This window comes from Thalassophryne amazonica, chromosome 20 (assembly GCF_902500255.1).
Source record: "Thalassophryne amazonica chromosome 20, fThaAma1.1, whole genome shotgun sequence".
NCBI lineage: Eukaryota > Metazoa > Chordata > Actinopteri > Batrachoidiformes > Batrachoididae > Thalassophryne > Thalassophryne amazonica.
Genome location: NC_047122.1, coordinates 44,621,149 through 44,639,683, shown reverse-complemented (window position 1 = coordinate 44,639,683; position 18,535 = coordinate 44,621,149). Strand labels below are relative to the sequence as shown.

Here is an 18,535-nt window from a genome sequence, read left to right as displayed (position 1 = left end):
ACTTCCGATACATTTTTGGGTGGTTTATTGTTTTAACTTTATTAGTTAGTTAGTTATCTGATTATATATATATATATATATATATATATATATATATATATATATATATATATATATATATATATATATATATATATATACACACACACACACACACGCAGTGGGGCAAAAAAGTATTTAGTCAGCCCCTGATTGTGCAAGTTCTCCTACTTAGAAAGATGAGAGAGGTCTGTAATTTTCAACATAGGTACACTTCAACTGGTGAACTTCAAACAGGCCTGGACATGTGCTGGCGTGAGCACGGGCACCTTGCTGCCCTGCAGGACTTTAAACCATGACGCCGTTGTGTGTTACTGATGTAATCTTTGTGACTGTGGTCCCAGCTCTCTTCAGGTCAATGACCAGGTCCTCCCATGTCATTCTGAGCTTTCTCAGAATCCTCCTTACCCCACAAAGTGAGATCTTACATGGAGCCCCAGACCGAGGGAGATTGACAGTCGCCTTGTGTTTCTTCCACTTTCTAATAAATAGTCATAACAGCTGTTGTCTTCTACCAAGCTGCTTGCCTGTTGTCCTGTAGTCCATCCCAGTCTTGTGCAGGTCTACACTTTTGTCCCTGGTGTTCTTAGACAGCTCTGGTCTTGGCCATAGTGGATAGGTTGGAGTGTGATTGATTGAGTGTGTGAACAGGCGTCTTTTATACAGGTAACGAGTTCAAACAGGTGCAATTAATACAGGTAAAGAGTGCAGAATAGCAGGGCTTCTTAAAGAAAACCTAACAGGTCTGTGAGAGCCAGAAATCTTGCTGGTTGGTAGGTGATCAAATACTTATTTTATGCAATAAAATGCAAATTATTTCATTCATTCATTCATTAATCTTCTGCCGCTTAGTCCAATTAAGGGTTATGGGGGGCTGGAGCCTATCCCAGCAGTCATAAAGCGCGAGGCGGGGTACACCCAGGACAGGACGCCAGTCTGTCGCAGAGCCACAAATAGACAAACAAACACAGACACACCCACACACACGCCTATGGACAATTTTTTAAAGATTCCAATCCACCTAACCCGCATGTCTTTGGATGTGGGAGGAAATCCACGCAAACACGGGGAGAACATGGAAACTCCACACAGAAAGGCCACGGGAATTGAACCCACAACCTCCTCGCTGTGAGGCAACAGTGCTAACCACTATGCCACCGTGCTGCCCCTGCAAATTATTAATTAATTAATTATTATTATTATTATTATTTTATTCTGTCTCTCACAGTTGAAGTGTACCTATGATAAAAATTACAGACCTCTACATTCTTTGTAGGTGGGAAAACTTGCAAAATCGACAGTGGATCAAGTACTTATTTGCCTCACTGTAAGTGGATTTTAAAGTAGAAGTTTGCTTTAATGACAAGGTGGAAATGACCAACAAAGTTTATTTTGCCATCAATGGATAACTACTACTGGTCTATCAGCAGCAATGGTCATTTGGTTTGGTATCCCCATTTGTTAACCAGAAGAACTCAGAATTATACCAGTTTTTACCAAAATATTTGTCATTTCCATGATGTCTAATTTTGATGGGCTGCCAGAACTATCATTTATTTAGTAAGTAACCACTAATGGACTAATTTCCCTAAGAAAGCCTACTGTATAACAATCTAACTCCCAGGATCATTGCCCAGTGGGAAATGATTTGAAACAGGCATTCAAAAATAAAAAATGCCTTGTCTGTCAAAAATGTCCTCTCTGGAAATGCTTATAGTCCGTCACTATTTGAGAATGCATAAATACAATAGCAGTTGTGTACTCTGAGTACCATCAGCTGTTTTAGTAGATAGTATATATGGGTAGATTGCACAAATCTTAGTCTGTATAATTTACACAACAATTAGCTTAGTCAAAAAAGTTCTCTCCGGAAAGGTTTTACTTGTTATTTTCAATCTTGAAATAAACATACAGTTGTTTGCAAAGGTTTGGGCACCCCTGATAATTTTCATGATTTTCCTTTATAAATCATTGGTTGTCTGGATCAGAAATTTCAGTTAAATACTGTATATCATATAGCAGACAAACACACTGATATTTGAGAAGTGAAATGAAGTTTCTAGTATTTACAGAAAGTGTCCAATAATTATTAAAACAAAATTAGGCAGGTGCATAAATTTTGGTACCCTTGTCATTTTACTGATTTGCATACATTTAGCACTAATTATTGGAACACAAAATTGGTTTGATAAGCTCATTACACAGGTGAATCCAATCATGAGAAAGGGTATTTAAGTTGGCCATTTGCAAATGTTTCCCCTCTTTGCCTCTCTTCTAATGAGTGGCAACATGGGAGCCTCTAAACAACTCTCAAATGGCCTGTAAACAAAGACTGTTCAACATCGTGTTTTAGGGGAAGGATAAAAAGCTATCTCAGAGATTTCAGCTGTCAGTTTCCACTGTGAAGAACATAGTGAGGAAATGGAAGAGTGCAGGCACAGTACTAGTTAAGGCCTGAAGTGGCAGGCCAAGAAAAATCTCAGGTAAGCTGAAGCGAAGGACGGTGAGAACAGTCATAGTCAACCCAAAGACCTGCTCCAATGGCCTACAACATGATCTTACTGCAGATAGTGTCTCTGCGCATCTTTCAACTATACAGCCACTTTGCACAAAGAGATGATGTATGATGCTGTAATGCAGAGGAAGTCTTTTCTGTGTACACTCCACAAACAGAGTCGCTTGAAGTATGCTAAAGCACATTTGGACAAGCCAGCTTTATTTTGGAATAAGGTGCTGTGGACTGATGAAACTAAAATTGAGTTATTTGGTCATAACAAGGGGCGCTATGCATGGCTGAAAAAGAACACAGCATTCCAAGAAAAACACTTCCTACCTACAGTAAAATTTGGAGGTGGTTCCATCATGCTGTGGGGCTGTGTGGCCAGTGCAGGCACTGGGAATCTTGTTAAAGTTGAGGGTCACATGGATTACAGTCAATATCAGCAGATTCTTGAGAATAATGTTCATGAATCAGTGACAAAGTTGAAGCTGCACCGAGGCTGGATCTTTCACCAAGACAACGACCCTAAACACTGCTCAAAATCTATTAAGGCATTCATGCAGAGGAACAAGTACAACGTTCTGGAATGACCACCTCAGTCCCCAGACCTGAATATTATTGAAAATCTGTGGTGTGATTTTAAGCAGGCTGTCCATGCTCGGAAACCAACACACCTGATATGTTTTGTAAAGAAGCATGGTCCAAAATACCTTCAATCAGAATCCAGCCTCTCATTGGAAGCTATAGGAAGCATTTAGAGGCTGTTATTTCTGCAAAAGGAGGATCTACGAAATATTGATGCCCAAATTCATACACCGATCTAGTTTTGTTTCAAGAATTATTGCACACTTTTTGTAAATCCTATAAACTTCATTTCACTTCTCAAATATCTGTTTGTCTGCTATAAGATATATATTAACTGAAATTTCTGATACAAACAACCAAGGATTTATAAAGGAAAATCATCAAGGGTGCCCAACTTTTGCATATAACTGTATATGCAAACATCTGACAGATCTGAAACTTTGGCCATTTAAGTACCCCAGTCAGCAGTTCAATATGGATGAATAATGTGACCAAAGTAAGCATTTTCTTTTTTGGTGCCAGTGACAAATACTTGTGTACCCTAACTGTGAAACAGCCCACATGATCTCACCCTGTGTGCATGAGTTATCAAAGGAATGACACTAAGGTTGTTGCACATCTCTGATTAATCAAATGCTGACCTTTCATTTTCATTATCTTCAACAGACGTTGGTCAGTTTGTGCATGCATGTGACGTACGTAGTGCACAAAAGTATGTGTCGAAGGCACTGCACAGTAAACACTGCGCTACATAATATGTGGATGTGTTTTACAGTCTATGGCATCCACAAACAAATCTGCTCTGTGAAGCTGTAAACGGCTGCTCCATTATCAGTGTGTATCATGGAAAAACGACAAAAAAGTAAAACAGTTTTGTCACGTTCCTCTCTGCCAGTATCGTACTTCACCCTGGCTGTGTTTGGTAGCTCCATCATTCAGTTTTTTCAGGGTTTACGTTGTCCAGGTCAAAGTCAGGTGAGGTCACACAGCACAGAAACAACTTCTGAGTGAAGAGAGAGATTGTATCTGCAAAATATTAAAATGAGGCATTTCAACACAATTTTACATCTACAATAAGTTATAGAAATCAAATGCATGTGTTCAGTAATTAGAAATTCATGAACATATCCCTGGGGCAGCACAGTGGATTATTGGTTATCACTGTTGCCTCACAGCTTGAAGGTCGCTGGTCTGAATTTTTGTGTGTGTGTGCGTGCGTGCGTGTGTGCACTCCCTCTGGGTGCTCCACCTTCCCACTTCCAAAAACATTCAGGCTCAATGAATTGTAACCTCTAAATTAATGGTGAGTGACAGTGTGATTGTGTTTGTCTTCTGTATGTGGTCCTGCAACAAACTGGCGGCCTGTGTAACATGTACCCCATCTCTCACCCAGTGACCACTAGGACAGGCTGCAGCACCCCGTGACTCTTAAATGGAATAAGCAGGTATAGAAAATGAATGAATGAATGAGCATATCTCCCAGCAGAAACAAAACACTTACTGAGGATTTTGCCGAGGATGGTTGGTCTGGAAGTGGGCGGCAGATAGACGCAGACGTAATAGACTGGTGCCCCAGACAGTGCCACAGCAATTCCTATCAAAGAGTTTGTGGTGTCACTATAGAGAGGTACAACCACCAGGAAAATGCTGCACAGACAGAAGACCACTGGAAAAAACAAAGACAGCTGCAGAAAATGGAGGAAAGACAAGAGAAAAAAGACCATAAGATAAAAGCAAAACTATTAATGTGATGTGGACACACTGTGTGTCTACCATAGGTGATTTCTCTAAGACTGCAAGGGAAGCTCAGCTTCCCCTAAAATGTCAAAAATTGTGGTCAAATATGTACAGTTGTGTAACATTTCATTGACTACAAATACATTCAAACACGTTCATCTCAAAGACGAGTTCGTTCAGAATCACCTACTTATCACAAATCGACTGACTCAACTTTTTTAGCTTCTCATATATTTGCGTAGCATTAATGTCATAGATTTCATGAAAATGTTTTCATGTTCGATCAGTGGTCACCGCATTTACCCGTAGAAGCTGAGCGTCCGTTCGCTTCAATAGGACTGCATGGAACAGTTTTTTTCTTTGCCTAGAAACTTGACAGTCATTGGATAAATGCCATGATTTTGTCCCGCCACCGGATGCTCAGTATCTCTGGGGATGAATGGAGCTGTGGGCGGGCCAGGATGCTGAGCTTCCGCATGATGATTGGAGGATCAGTCAAAAGGCTGAATCCTGCAACCCATCTCTTGGTATTTGTTTGGTGAAATTACTTGACCATTTCCATTGTTCATTTCTTACACTGTAAATAAATTACATTCATGGTATTTCCTTGGTTCAGTTTCTACCTTGTCCTGCATACCTTGACAGGGTGTGGCATTTCCGGGGCTTTAATGCGAAGGTAGATCAGGCTGGCAACTGACAGGCCGATGAACAACCAGTGGTTAAAACTGTAGTAATTTATTAACTGGAAAACGTCTTCAACACAGAGGTAGATCAGAGACATGGCACCCTAGAATGGACAGAACACATGAATGTGTGACAACAAAAAGTTCAAATAAACCAGGAACCCATTTCAGAAAGTAGGTTTACTGAAAACTGAGTTTACAAACTCTCCTGAATGATTATATCTCCACTAGCGTGTTGCCCGTGGGGATCCAAGGACTCTAGATTGGGTAGTGTTTACAAAAAAAAGTGGCTGACATTTTTCAAGGGTGGTAATAAATTAAGCAAAGCTTATATAATGAGTTGTGGGGTGTGAGTCCAAAATATTTTTAGAACTTTAGACCACAACAATTTTTAGAAGAGGAACGCAACCCTTTTATTTCCTGTTAATTGTGTAATTTTTTTTTTTTTTTTGTCTTCATGTATTTACAAATTGTTTAGGTTCTTGTCATCATATACACATGATTATTATTGTTATTATTTTATTTTTACTTCTATTTTGTCATTTGATTTTTAAATGGACCACAACGGAAATAAGTGGTTTCATTTTCTTGTGTCATCCATGTATTTTTAACATATTTACAATTATATTATGTACATATATTGAACTTACTAAATAAAATCACTTACCGCACTCATGCTTTTAATATAATGACTTAATATAATGGTGTAATGACTGCTGGAATGGCATGTGAGTCCATAATGTAGTACGCAACGCCCATTGTTCAGTGTTGTTAGATCATATCTGTAGCTTCTCCCAAAAAAATTGTGCTACCAACGTTCCATTTTGGCAGCGTTCATCCTCGACTCAAAATACGTAACCATACCAAAGGGCAAATGCCAGCTCTCCACAGTTTCTCTGTGATTGAATTTACATGCACAAGCAGCTGCTGTTAAGCACGTGCTTTTAACTTGACAAAAAAAGACAAGTGGCTGAAGACATTAAAACCACTACATTTTTCACTCATGGTACCAACATGAGACTTAACTCACTCATGGTAAGAGCAACATAACACTTAACTAAACTGACTAAACCAATTAAACTACAAAAACACACTAACACTGTGAAACTAACATTAACCACAATAACATTTAAAACCTTAAAACCCCAGCCTCCCAAGGAGCATTGCAGCACAATATCCATTGTTTACTAGTTAGCTAAAATTGCCAATTTCTCCAAAAATATTTGTCCAATCAGCTTTCAGTTTTCACAGCGTTCATCACTGACCCAAAGTACATAAGCATACCAAACAGCAAATGTTAGCTCTCCTCGGTTTTTGCGCCATCAAAGCCATACACATGTATGTATGCACACACGCACACAGAGACCACTTGGCTATTACAGTATAGATTAGCATATTTCAAGTTGACTGAAAAACTCATCCTTTGGCAACAAAAATTTAGTTTGACTTCTCAGAGTTGGTGTTATCTAAAGAAACATCAGCGTTGAAGAAAGAATGACTGATCCAGCATCAGCACAATCACTGATGGACTAATATAATCAGTTTAACTGGGACTCTAATCTTCACTGTCTGCTCGTCTTTTCAAACCCCACCATTGCAAACATTGGACTGCATGAGGTTGTTCAGTTGCAACATTTCTGTCTGCATGTTCTGACGATTCTGTGTTGTGCTTTTTTCAGATTTGTTAATATGGTCATAGTGGATGTCACCCCACTGAGTCTGCTCTGCTTGAGGTTTCTACCTACAGTCCAAAACTGCCCATTTTCACCAATGCGCTTGCTCATGAAGTGGATAAGGTCTCGATTTTGCTCGTATGTAGTGCCTTGAGATGAGTTGTAGTTTGGTCATAAAAACTAATTTGTTTATATGAGACCAAATGACAATGGGGGTACTGTACATTGAGAGTTGGGTAAACCAGCTATTTGAAAGAGACCCAAGGACCTATTGGTAACCAAAAACAGTTTCACAGGATGTAGGTCAAAACCCAACTACACATGCAATACCAACATTAAAAAGCAGGGCAGGAATTGGGGTGAAGCGCTGAATGTGAATCATGGACAGGACATGAGGTAGATGGCCTTCTCTAGAACCAACAAAATACAACCTGTGGGAGGGGAAAAAAAGTAGTGGTTCCAAATAAAACTGCAACTTGAGAGTTTACTCAAGCTTTAAAATTCAAATATTAGAAGAAATGTAATCCATCAGAAATGCAAACTCAATCTGAACTAAGAGAAAAACTAAAATGGCTTCACTGACCTGGAGGCAGCGATGATGGAGGAGTTAAGGCCCCCATAGCAGGAAATGGCCACAGACAGAGGGATCAGCCAGCGACCCCAGCCCAATACCTCATCTGCAAATGTCTAAGATATTCAAGATGACATAATCCTTTTACAAACATCTTGGCCTTCCACTTACACACTAAAGTACAAGATATGGAAAAAAAAGTCAGAATAACAATTGAAAAGCCTCAAATAACTATAATACAGACGTCTCTTTTACCAATATTATATAACATTTTCTGTTTGTACTTTCCATGTATGGATTCAGTCTAATACATTTATCATGCATGGGGATCCAGTTCTGCCCAGTCTTGCATACACAGCAATATTATTGTTAATTGCAGTAGCCTTGTTTTTTTATTAATGATGGTAAAAACATCATCTGTCTTGTAAATTGGATACATTCCTGTTATGTGTTGGGGGGTTTGGCTGGCCAAGATACTGTTTGTGTGTTTTGTGTGCACTCCAGGTGGTTTGTGGGGGGCGTGTCTGAAGCTGTGGTGATGGATGAAGCGTCTCTCACCCTCCACTGTCATCACGCCAACCCCATGCACCTGATGAGCAGTTCATGTGCAGAGCTAAAGGACTACCAGCTGAAGTGGATATCCTGATCAGCAGTTCACGTGCAGTTCCAAAGGACTTCCAGCTGAAGTAGATATCCTAATGATGTACTACATTTAAGCCATGACTGCTCTGTGTAAGGTGCTGGGGACTCAACCTTGTTGCCGCTGTGAGACGGTCATTTGTCTAACACTGTGACACCGAGTATCGCTCCAGGTTTGACGCACCGTGCCTATTAAGGAGATGGGTGAGGGACACGCTCCATCAGCACACCTCAGAGGTAACTAAAGCTTTAAATGACTTGTAGTAATTTGGCGTCTTGCACGCAGCAATATTTGAGCTACTCTGATAGTTGTGTAAATTCGCTCTTCACAGCCGTGGCATGCGGATTGATGGTCCTCCACGGGCTGTGAGAGCCGTCTCTTTAATTGAGTCTGAATTAGAACCTGAATGTGTTTGCTGATGGTGTGAACCCTAAACAGTATTTGTGTGAACAGTGTGGACTTACCTCACCTCTCATCCTTAACAGGTGCTGTCCGACTCATTAACCACCTGGGGGTGCCGGCGGGAATTCCTGGGTCCAGAGCGTTTGGGCTCCAATCCCCTTGGGCGCTGGGAAGAGCGCACCGTCCTCCACCCAACCAAGCCGTTAATGTATATATTTGCACTTGAAATAAATGTTCTTTAGAACCGCTCTCTGTTTATTTATCACTGGGTCCTTGTCAGACGCTGGTTCGCTCCTCTAACCCGCGTCCCAACATAACACATTCCACCACTAAACAGTTTGTACATGACAAATCAAATGCTTGTTGATCTTTAGATACTTACAACAGCAACAGCATCACTGCTGATCACTTTGTCCACATCCATGACCACATAGTAAGCCATGTTGGTCAGGATGTAGATCACCATGACAACAGGCATGGAAATGGCGATGGACAGCGGCAGAGTTCTACAAGAAATTAGAGAAGCGGTTTATCAAATCTCAAGTTCTCAGTTGTACAATTTTTTTTCAGACATTTTAATTGCTCAAGCAGTATTATCTGAAAATGTGATGATTTCTGTGACTATTTAAAAGTTGATTTTTTTTCTTTTTGTACACTGTTACATATTCATTCACTGCAAGATTAGAAGGAATACAAAACATAAAAATATAGTTTGTTTTTTTTTTTTTTTAATATTTCTGAACGTCCACATTAGTACCTCTCTGGGTTCTTGAGCTCCTCTGTGATGAAGTTGAGAGTGTCCCAGCCAGAGTAGGAATAGAGTGCCGAGTACAGGGCCAAGGCAATGTTACCGGCATCCAGCTTGGAGCCTCTGAATGAGTCCTCAAAATTCTGGTGACAACCTACAGCAACACAGGTTTAGTAAAGTAAGAAGAGTTACTTATTATTTTCATGACTGCACACATTATGTAAAGTAATAAGCCATTTACTCACAGCTCGTACTTCTGTCAAAACCTTTTAAACCCCACATATGATGAAAATCACCTTTTGTTTATTTACAAAAACATCAAATTTTGGCTAACTTTTTTTTTTTCATATAATGGTGTCAATTTGGATAATCACGATGTCTACACAAGAATATGGTGATGAAGAAAGAAACTGGATGGCAGGAACATGGACAGCACAGGACACGATGGTGTCTCCAGATAATGATGTCTGTCAGTTTTTTCAATTTCAATTTATTTTCATTTATATAGTGCAAAATCACAACAGAGTTGCCTCAAGGCACTTCACATAAGTAAGGTCTAACCTTACTAACCCCCAGAGCAGCAGTGGTCCATCGGAGATGGATTCATTCAGCTACCCAATGTGACAGAAGTGAGTTTTTTTGGTGTGGAAAAGGATCTGTGCACAAAGTTTTAAAGTGTGCAGCAGCAGAACATTCACAGGAACAGCATCCACCACAGCTCCCTGAGGTGAAGCAGTCGAGTGCCTCATTCCTGGAACACCTCCCTGCTGTGGCCACCCCATCTTCCATTTTGGTGCTCCCCACATGCAAACCCGGAGAAGAAAAAAAAAAATCAACATTAAAATATGACATAAACCCACTCATCACTCATCTTCAACCGCTTATCCAAAACCGGAATGCAGGGGCAACAGCTCCAGCAGGGCACCCCAAACTTCCCTTTACCATGCCACATTAACCACCTCTAACTGGTGGATACAGAGGCGTTCCCCAGTGGTGGGCACAGCTAACCGAAACGTTAGCTTGGATAACTGCTAATCAGCTAACTGAAAAGTTACCTTTTATAATGCTTAACTGATAAACCAGCAAAAATAAATTTATCGGAAGCTACAGCTAACCGCTAACTTTAAGTATTGTCTCCGGTACACTCTCAGCTACTAACAAGCCGATCTGCCAACACTTCTGATTGAATCAAAGATGATCACAAACACAAACACAGCCAATGAGTCAGTGCTTCAGTATTTGTGCGCCCTGCCCACTGCTGTATTTACCTTAACAAAATACAGCGGTCCAGCCGTGAGGCAGACATCTTGAAAAGGAAAGCAGGTCTGACTTATCTGGATAGAATAACTACATTAATGTCAACCCTGTCATTTGTACAAAGTGAAAATATAACACATATCTTTTAATTTTAAAATAATGCACTAATTCTTAAGTTTTGAGCATAACACACAGATGCCCAAACAGATTATGAGTAAACTTAGCCTTCACTCACATTGGTTGATTCATTCATTCTATGTAAAAGCCAACACAAGTTAATATAACGTTTGTATTGGTGTTTACAAATAAATGTGCTTTTGTAAAAAAAAAAAGGCATTTGCTAGACTGCCTTTGCCAAAACTGTCTGTTAAATTGTGACTCGACAACTGTGTGTTATAACCTGGTGCCAGTAGATGGCAGTGTTTTATGCATTTTGACCAATCTACTGAGTCGGGTACGGCACACAGTTGTCGACATGAGTCACGACTTAAACAGACTTTTCAGTTTTGCAAATGCCTTCTTTTTTTCAGGAACTAACATGTATGATTTTAGGGTTTCTAAAGTCATACATGTTCATTCCTGTCTGTTGTGTGTTTTGCAACAGTCAGACCCCTGTGAGGAGCTCAGTCCTCCCCCAGCAGAAGAGGACAGGCCGGGTGCTGCTGCTGCAAAAAGAATGTGTCGTTTACTTTCCACATGCAACCACACAGACAGTGGGCAGGAGATATGAAACGTAAACCACTTTTCACTCATGGTTTCATTTATAAACAAAAGAAATTCCCAACAGTTGATCGACATTAACGGCAACTCTGTCATTTTTACAAAGTGAAAATATCGCACATATCTTTTAAAATAATGCACCTGTGAAGGTTTGAGCTTGAACAGATGCATGTACCAAAAGGCATTATGGGAAAAAAATGAATGAAAAGTGCTTTGCCTTTCATGCCTCCTGCCCACTGTCTGTGTTGTTGTATGTGGAAAGTAAATGACACTTTTTTTGGGGGGGGGGGGGGGGGGGGGTAGCAGCGGGCAGGGTGCATAAAGACAGAAGCTCTGGCTTGTTCGTTGTTGTTTGTGATCATTGTTGTGATTCGTTTGGGGTTTGTGATCACCTTTGATTTTACTCAGAAGCCTCGACGGTGCTTAAACTTGAAACTAGCTTATCAGTAGCCGATAATGTACCGAGTTAGTACTAAAATTTAGCGGTTAGCTGTAACTTCCCCTAAATTTTTTAGCAGTTTATCAGTTGGGCGTTATAAAAGTTAACTTTTCAGTTAACAGTGTTGTGAAAGTGTAGGAACACGGACCCACAACAGGGGGCGCAAATGAACGGACAATGGAGAAGGTGACTAACAAGGTTTTACTGTTGTGAAACGTGCACAACTAATACAACAATTGACAATGTGGGGGTAAGCCGAATTCCACTGGTGTCGTGTGGGCAGGCTCGAAGGTAGGAGACGTCCGTCCAAGTCGAACCGGAACCACCCGGGTTTCCTCTGCCACCGAACCCTGGAAGTACTGGAACCGCCAAGTCCCGAATTCCCAGGTGGCCACTGCCTCCGCTCGTCGGATCCGGTACTGCTGGCAAGAAAACAGTAGACACACAGGTGTGAGTGCGGCTGCACCCAGTAACACAGAGGAGGGGAGAAGTCGCCTCCACCTCACGTCACAATGCTGCAGGAAGGTGAGTACTTATCTGAAGCTAGGGCTTCTTGTAAACAGCTATCCTGCAATGCTCAACAAGAAAGACAATATAATAATGTACGAAGTACAGCAGAGAACGTTACCTTTATCTTAAGGCGATATCTCGGCACTGAGGTGGAGACGCCGTCCTCCTGATATACCTCCGTGCTGAGTGGAACAGCTGTGTCCAGTGATGGGTGACAGCTGTCACCCAGGCTGCTCCCATAAGGTGGCAGCGCCCTCTGGTGCCTGGAGCCCGCACTCCAGGCAGGGCGCCCTCTGGTGGTGGTGGGCCAGCAGTACCTCCTCTTCAGCGGCCCACACAACAGGACCCCCCCCTCAACGGGCGCCTCCTGGCGCACGACCGGGCTTGTCCGGATGGCGACGATAGAAGTCGGCCAGGAGGGCCGGGTCCAGGATGAAGCCCTTCTTCACCCAGGAGCGTTCTTCGGGGCCATACCCCTCCCAGTCCACCAGGTACTGAAAACCCCGGCCCATCCGACGGACGTCGAGGAGCCGGCGCACAGTCCAAGCCGGTTCCCCGTCGATGATCCGGGCAGGAGGTGGTGCCGGACCCGGGGTGCAGAGGGGTGAGGTGTGATGGGGTTTTATCCGGGAAACATGAAATACTGGGTGGATCCGCAGCGAGGCCAGAAGCTGGAGCCTCACTGCGGCGGGGTTGATGACTTTGAGGATTTTGAAAGGTCCGATGTATCGTTCCTGGAGTTTTGGGGAGTCCACCTGCAGAGGAATGTCCTTGGTGGACAACCATACCTCCTGCCCAGGACGATACTTGGGGGCCGGGGCCCGCCGCCGGTCTGCATGTTTCTTCGCCCTCGTCCGGGCCTTCAATAAAGCAGAGCGGGCGGCATGCCACACCCGACGGCACTTCCGTAGGTGGGCCTGGACCGAGGGCACACCGACCTCTCCCTCAACCACCGGAAACAGGGGGGGCTGATACCCCAAGCACACCTCAAAAGGGGAGAGGCCGGTGGCTGACGACACTTGACTGTTGTGAGCGTACTCGATCCAGGCCAGGTGGGTACTCCAGGCCGTCGGGTGCGCGGCTGTCACACAGCGTAGTGTCTGCTCCAGTTCCTGATTGGCCCGCTCTGCCTGCCCGTTGGTCTGGGGGTGGTACCCGGACGAGAGGCTGACCGTGGCCCCCAGTTCCCGGCAGAAGCTCCTCCAGACGTGCGAGGTGAACTGGGGACCGCGATCGGAGACGATGTCTGATGGTATCCCATGCAGACGGACGACGTGGTGGACCAAGAGGTCCGCGGTCTCCTGGGCCGTTGGTAGCTTCGGGAGGGCCACGAAGTGGGCCACCTTGTAGAAACGGTCCACTACCGTGAAGACGATGGTGTTTCCCTGGGACGGCGGGAGGCCCGTGACAAAGTCCAGGCCGATGTGGGACCAGGGGCGATGTGGGACGGGCAGCGGCTGTAGCAACCCTGAGGTCTTTTGGTGGTTGGCCTTGCCCCTGGCGCAGGTGGTACAGGCCTGGACGTAGTCCCGGACGTCGGCATCCAAGGACGCCCACCAGAAGCACTGCCGGACGACTGCCACGGTCCTTTGCACCCCAGGGTGACAGGAGAGCTTAGAACCGTGACAGAAGTCCAGTACTGCAGCTCTGGCTTCCGGTGGGACGTAGAGTCTGTTCTTTGGTCCGGTTCCGGGGTCCGGGTCACGGGTCAGGGCCTCCCGGACGGTCTTCTCCACGTCCCAGGTGAGGGCGGCCACGATAGCGGACTCCGGGATGATGGGATCCGGGGGATCCGACGGTTCCGTTTTGACTTCGTCTTCGTGTACCCGGGACAATGCATCCGATCTTTGATTCTTGGTCCCGGGACGGTAGGTAATCCGGAAGTCAAAACGGCCAAAGAACAGTGACCAGCGGGCTTGCCTGGGGTTCAGCCGCTTGGCGGTCCTGATGTACTCCAGGTTCCGATGGTCAGTGAAAACCGTGAATGGCACGGCTGTTCCCTCCAACAGATGTCTCCACTCTTCGAGGGCCTCTTTCACCGCAAGGAGTTCCCGATTGCCGACGTCATAGTTCCGTTCAGCGGGGGTCAACCTGCGGGAAAAATAGGCACACGGGTGAAGGACCTTAGCGGTCTTCCCGCTCTGGGAGAGCACCGCTCCTATCCCTAAGTCCGAGGCATCCACTTCAACCACTAACTGGCGGCTAGGATCGGGCTGCACCAGAACTGGTGCAGACGAAAAGCGCCGTTTCAACTCCTTGAACGCGGCTTCGCACCGATCCGACCAGGTGAAGGGGATTTTTGGTGAGGTCAGGGCTGTCAGGGGGCTAACTACCTGACTGTAGCCCTTAATGAACCTCCTGTAGAAATTAGCAAAGCTGAGGAACTGTTGCAGCTTCCTACGGCTTGTGGGTTGGGGCCAATCTCTCACTGCCGCAACCTTGGCCGGATCAGGGGCGACGGAGTTAGAGGAGATGATAAACCCCAAGAAGGACAAAAGTGCGGTGGAACTCACACTTCTCGCCCTTCACAAACAGGCGGTTCTCCAACAACCGCTGTAGGACCTGACGGACATGCCGGACATGAGTCTCAGGATCCGGGGAAAAGATGAGTATATCGTCTAGATACACGAAGACAAACCGGTGCAGGAAGTCCCGCAAGACATCGTTTACCAATGCTTGGAAAGTCGCGGGAGCATTAGTGAGACCGAACGGCATGACCAGGTACTCGAAATGACCTAACGGGGTGTTAAATGCCGTCTTCCATTCATCTCCCTTCCGGAACCGAACCAAATGGTACGCATTCCTAAGATCAAGCTTGGTGAAGATTTTGGCTCCATGCAAGGGGGTGAACACTGAATCCAACAAGGGCAACGGGTATCGGTTGCGAACCGTGATTTCGTTCAACCCCCTGTAATCAATGCATGGACGAAGCCCGCCATCTTTTTTACCCACAAAAAAGAAACCAGCACCCATCGGAGAGGTGGAATTCCGGATCAACCCGGCAGCTAATGAGTTCCGGATGTAGGTCTCCATTGATTCGCGTTCCGGCCGTGAGAGGTTGTACAGCCTACTGGACGGGAACTCACTGCCTGGAACCAAATCAATGGCACAATCATACGGGCGGTGGGGAGGAAGCGTGAGAGCCAGATCCTTGCTGAACACGTCAGCGAGGTCATGGTACTCCGCCGGTACCGCCTTCAGATTGGGCGGGACTCGGACCTCCTCCTTAGCGTGGGAGCCGGGAGGAACCGAGGAACCTAGACACTCCCGATGGCAGGTCTCGCTCCACTGTACCACTACCCCGGACGGCCAATCGATCCGGGGATTGTGCTTTAGCATCCAGGGAAAACCCAGAACCACACGGGAGGTGGCCTGAGTCACAAAGAACTCGATCACCTCCCGGTGGTTACCTGACACCACCAGAGTTACTGGAGGTGTCTTATGTGTGATCGGTGGGAGTAGGGAGCCATCTAGTGCCCGAACCTGTACAGGCGAGGTAAGAGCCACCAGAGGGAGCCCTATCTCCCTGGCCCATCTGCTGTCTAGCAGATTCCCTTCAGAGCCTGTGTCCACCAGTGCTGGGGCCTTCAGGGTTGAATCCTCATACAGGATTGTGACTGGGAGTCGTGTGGCAATGTGGGTGTGTCCCACGTGAATGTTTTGGCCCACCCCTGGCCCAGTCTCTAGGGGCGGGCGTTGGAGTTTAACCGCTCGGGGCAGTCGCTTGCAAGATGCTCACTCGAGCCACAAACAAAACAAGCTCCATAGGCCCGCCTCCTTTGTGCTCCAGGTGCCCTAAATGTTGCCCTGCTCGTGTCCATAGCTTCGTCAGCAGGGGGAGCCGTAGGCGCACGGAGCGCAGGAACAGAGGAGCGTGGGGAGGGCGGAGCTCGGTCGGAACCGGAAGGGAGAGGGACGACGCGTGCCTGGCCACGCCCTTCGCCTCGTTCCCGACGGCGTTCTTCTAACCGGTTGTCGAGTCGTATGACCAGATCGATGAGCCCATCTAAGTCCCACGGTTCGTCCTTCGCCACCAGATGCTCTTTTAGGACCAGTGACAGTCCGTTTACAAAGGCGGCGCGGAGGGCAGTGCTATTCCAGCCGGATCTCGCCGCCGCGATGTGGAAGGCGACTGCATAGGCAGCTGCGCTCCGACGCCCCTGTCTCATTGACAGTAGCGCGGTTGAAGCGGTCTCTCCTCTATTGGGGTGGTCGAACACTGTTCTGAGCTCCCGCACAAACCCATCGTATGTATGAAGGAGCCGTGAGTTCTGCTCCCAGAGCGCTGTAGCCCAAGCGCGTGCCTCCCCGCGAAGCAGGTTTATTACATAAGCTACTTTGCTAGCATCAGTCGCGTACATCACTGGACGCTGTGCGAAGACGAGCGAACACTGCATCAGAAAATCCGCACACGTCTCCACACAGCCTCCGTACGGTTCTGGAGGGCTTATGTAAGCTTCTGGGGACGGAGGAAGGGACCGTTGAACGACCAGTGGAACGTCACTATCACGCGCAGGGTCCTCGGGAGGGAGAGCCGCAGCGGCGCCCGGAGGGCGCGCTTCCACTTGTGCGGCGAGAGCCTCCACCCTGCGGTTTAGGAGAACATGCTGCTCGGTCATTAAATCGATCCGAGTGGTGAAAGCGGTGAGGATCCGCTGCAACTCACCGATTACCCCTCCCGGAGACGCCGACGCGCCCTGTTCTTCCATTGGCCATTCAACAGCCGGTTGACGCCCCTCGGGATCCATGACGCTGGCCGAGATATCCTGTTGTGAAAGTGTAGGAACACGGACCCACAACAGGGGGCGCAAATGAACGGACAATGGAGAAGGTGACTAACAAGGTTTTACTGTTGTGAAACGTGCACAACTAATACAACAATTGACAATGTGGGGGTAAGCCAAATTCCACTGGTGTCATGTGGGCAGGCTCGAAGGTAGGAGACGTCCGTCCAAGTCGAACCGGAACCACCCGGGTTTCCTCTGCCACCGAACCCTGGAAGTACTGGAACCGCCAAGTCCCGAATTCCCAGGTGGCCACTGCCTCCGCTCGTCGGATCCGGTACTGCTGGCAAGAAAACAGTAGACACACAGGTGTGGGTGCGGCTGCACCCAGTAACACAGAGGAGGGGAGAAGTCGCCTCCACCTCACGTCACAATGCTACAGGAAGGTGAGTACTTATCTGAAGCTACGGCTTCTTGTAAACAGCTATCCTGCAATGCTCAACAAGAAAGACAATATAATAATGTACGAAGTACAGCAGAGAACGTTACCTTTATCTTAAGGCGATATCTCGGCACTGAGGTGGAGACGCCGTCCTCCTGATATACCTCCGTGCTGAGTGGAACAGCTGTGTCCAGTGATGGGTGACAGCTGTCACCCAGGCTGCTCCCATAAGGTGGCAGCGCCCTCTGGTGCCTGGAGCCCGCACTCCGGGCAGGGCGCCCTCTGGTGGTGGTGGGCCAGCAGTACCTCCTCTTCAGCGGCCCACACAACAAACAGATTAGCTGTGATCAAAACTTTTTGGTTAGCTGCACCCACCACTGCTCAAGTGACAGATGAAAGGAAGCCGCCACCACTGCATTTTACTGCGTGTACGATAAGAGCTGTTCGTCTTCCCTTCAACTTGCACAACAGCACCTTTTTGATTTGCATGTCTGATAGACCTCCTCCAAAACTCCTACCTTCTGCGAGCTTAACCAGGCCTGTAATGACAATGACAATCAGAGCCACAACTTTGGGTACGGTGGAGATGACCTGAAGAACAGCCCCCCATTTCACTTTCATACAGTTCACACTGGTCAGCAGACCTGCATGAGAGAGGGATGAGGTGAGGAAACAGAAATTAGCACAACACTTTAATAAAGCGTGCCATAACTGAATGCATGTCAATGAGTAGCTTCACAGAGCGAAAGGATAGCAGCAGACAGTTGTTTCAAAGCAGATGGAAGACAACTGAAATATAGTGAAAACCAGTTTAGAAAGACTTTTAAAGCACCTCAAGCTCTGCTCCTAAACCAGTTTTTCCACA

At 46.1% G+C, this 18,535-nt stretch overlaps 1 protein-coding gene across 2 annotated transcripts in view; it reads right to left on the bottom strand.

The window, feature by feature from the left end:
- Window positions 1-3,212: 3,212 nt before the first annotated feature.
- LOC117502263 (Y+L amino acid transporter 2-like) overlaps window positions 3,213-18,535 on the bottom strand; it is a 35,701-nt gene continuing 20,378 nt past the window's right edge. The window contains exons 5-12 of one of the 2 annotated variants that reach the window (XM_034161308.1): window positions 18,189-18,314; window positions 9,588-9,732; window positions 9,213-9,336; window positions 7,801-7,904; window positions 7,552-7,648; window positions 5,499-5,648; window positions 4,626-4,809; window positions 3,213-4,150 (exon numbers count right to left, since the gene is read on the bottom strand). In XM_034161308.1, the coding sequence (XP_034017199.1) occupies window positions 4,056-4,150; window positions 4,626-4,809; window positions 5,499-5,648; window positions 7,552-7,648; window positions 7,801-7,904; window positions 9,213-9,336; window positions 9,588-9,732; window positions 18,189-18,314 (1,025 nt within the window). In that variant the 3' untranslated portion in view covers window positions 3,213-4,055. The remainder of the gene's footprint in view (window positions 4,151-4,625; window positions 4,810-5,498; window positions 5,649-7,551; window positions 7,649-7,800; window positions 7,905-9,212; window positions 9,337-9,587; window positions 9,733-18,188; window positions 18,315-18,535) is intronic. The other variant, XM_034161309.1, reaches the window with a different exon arrangement.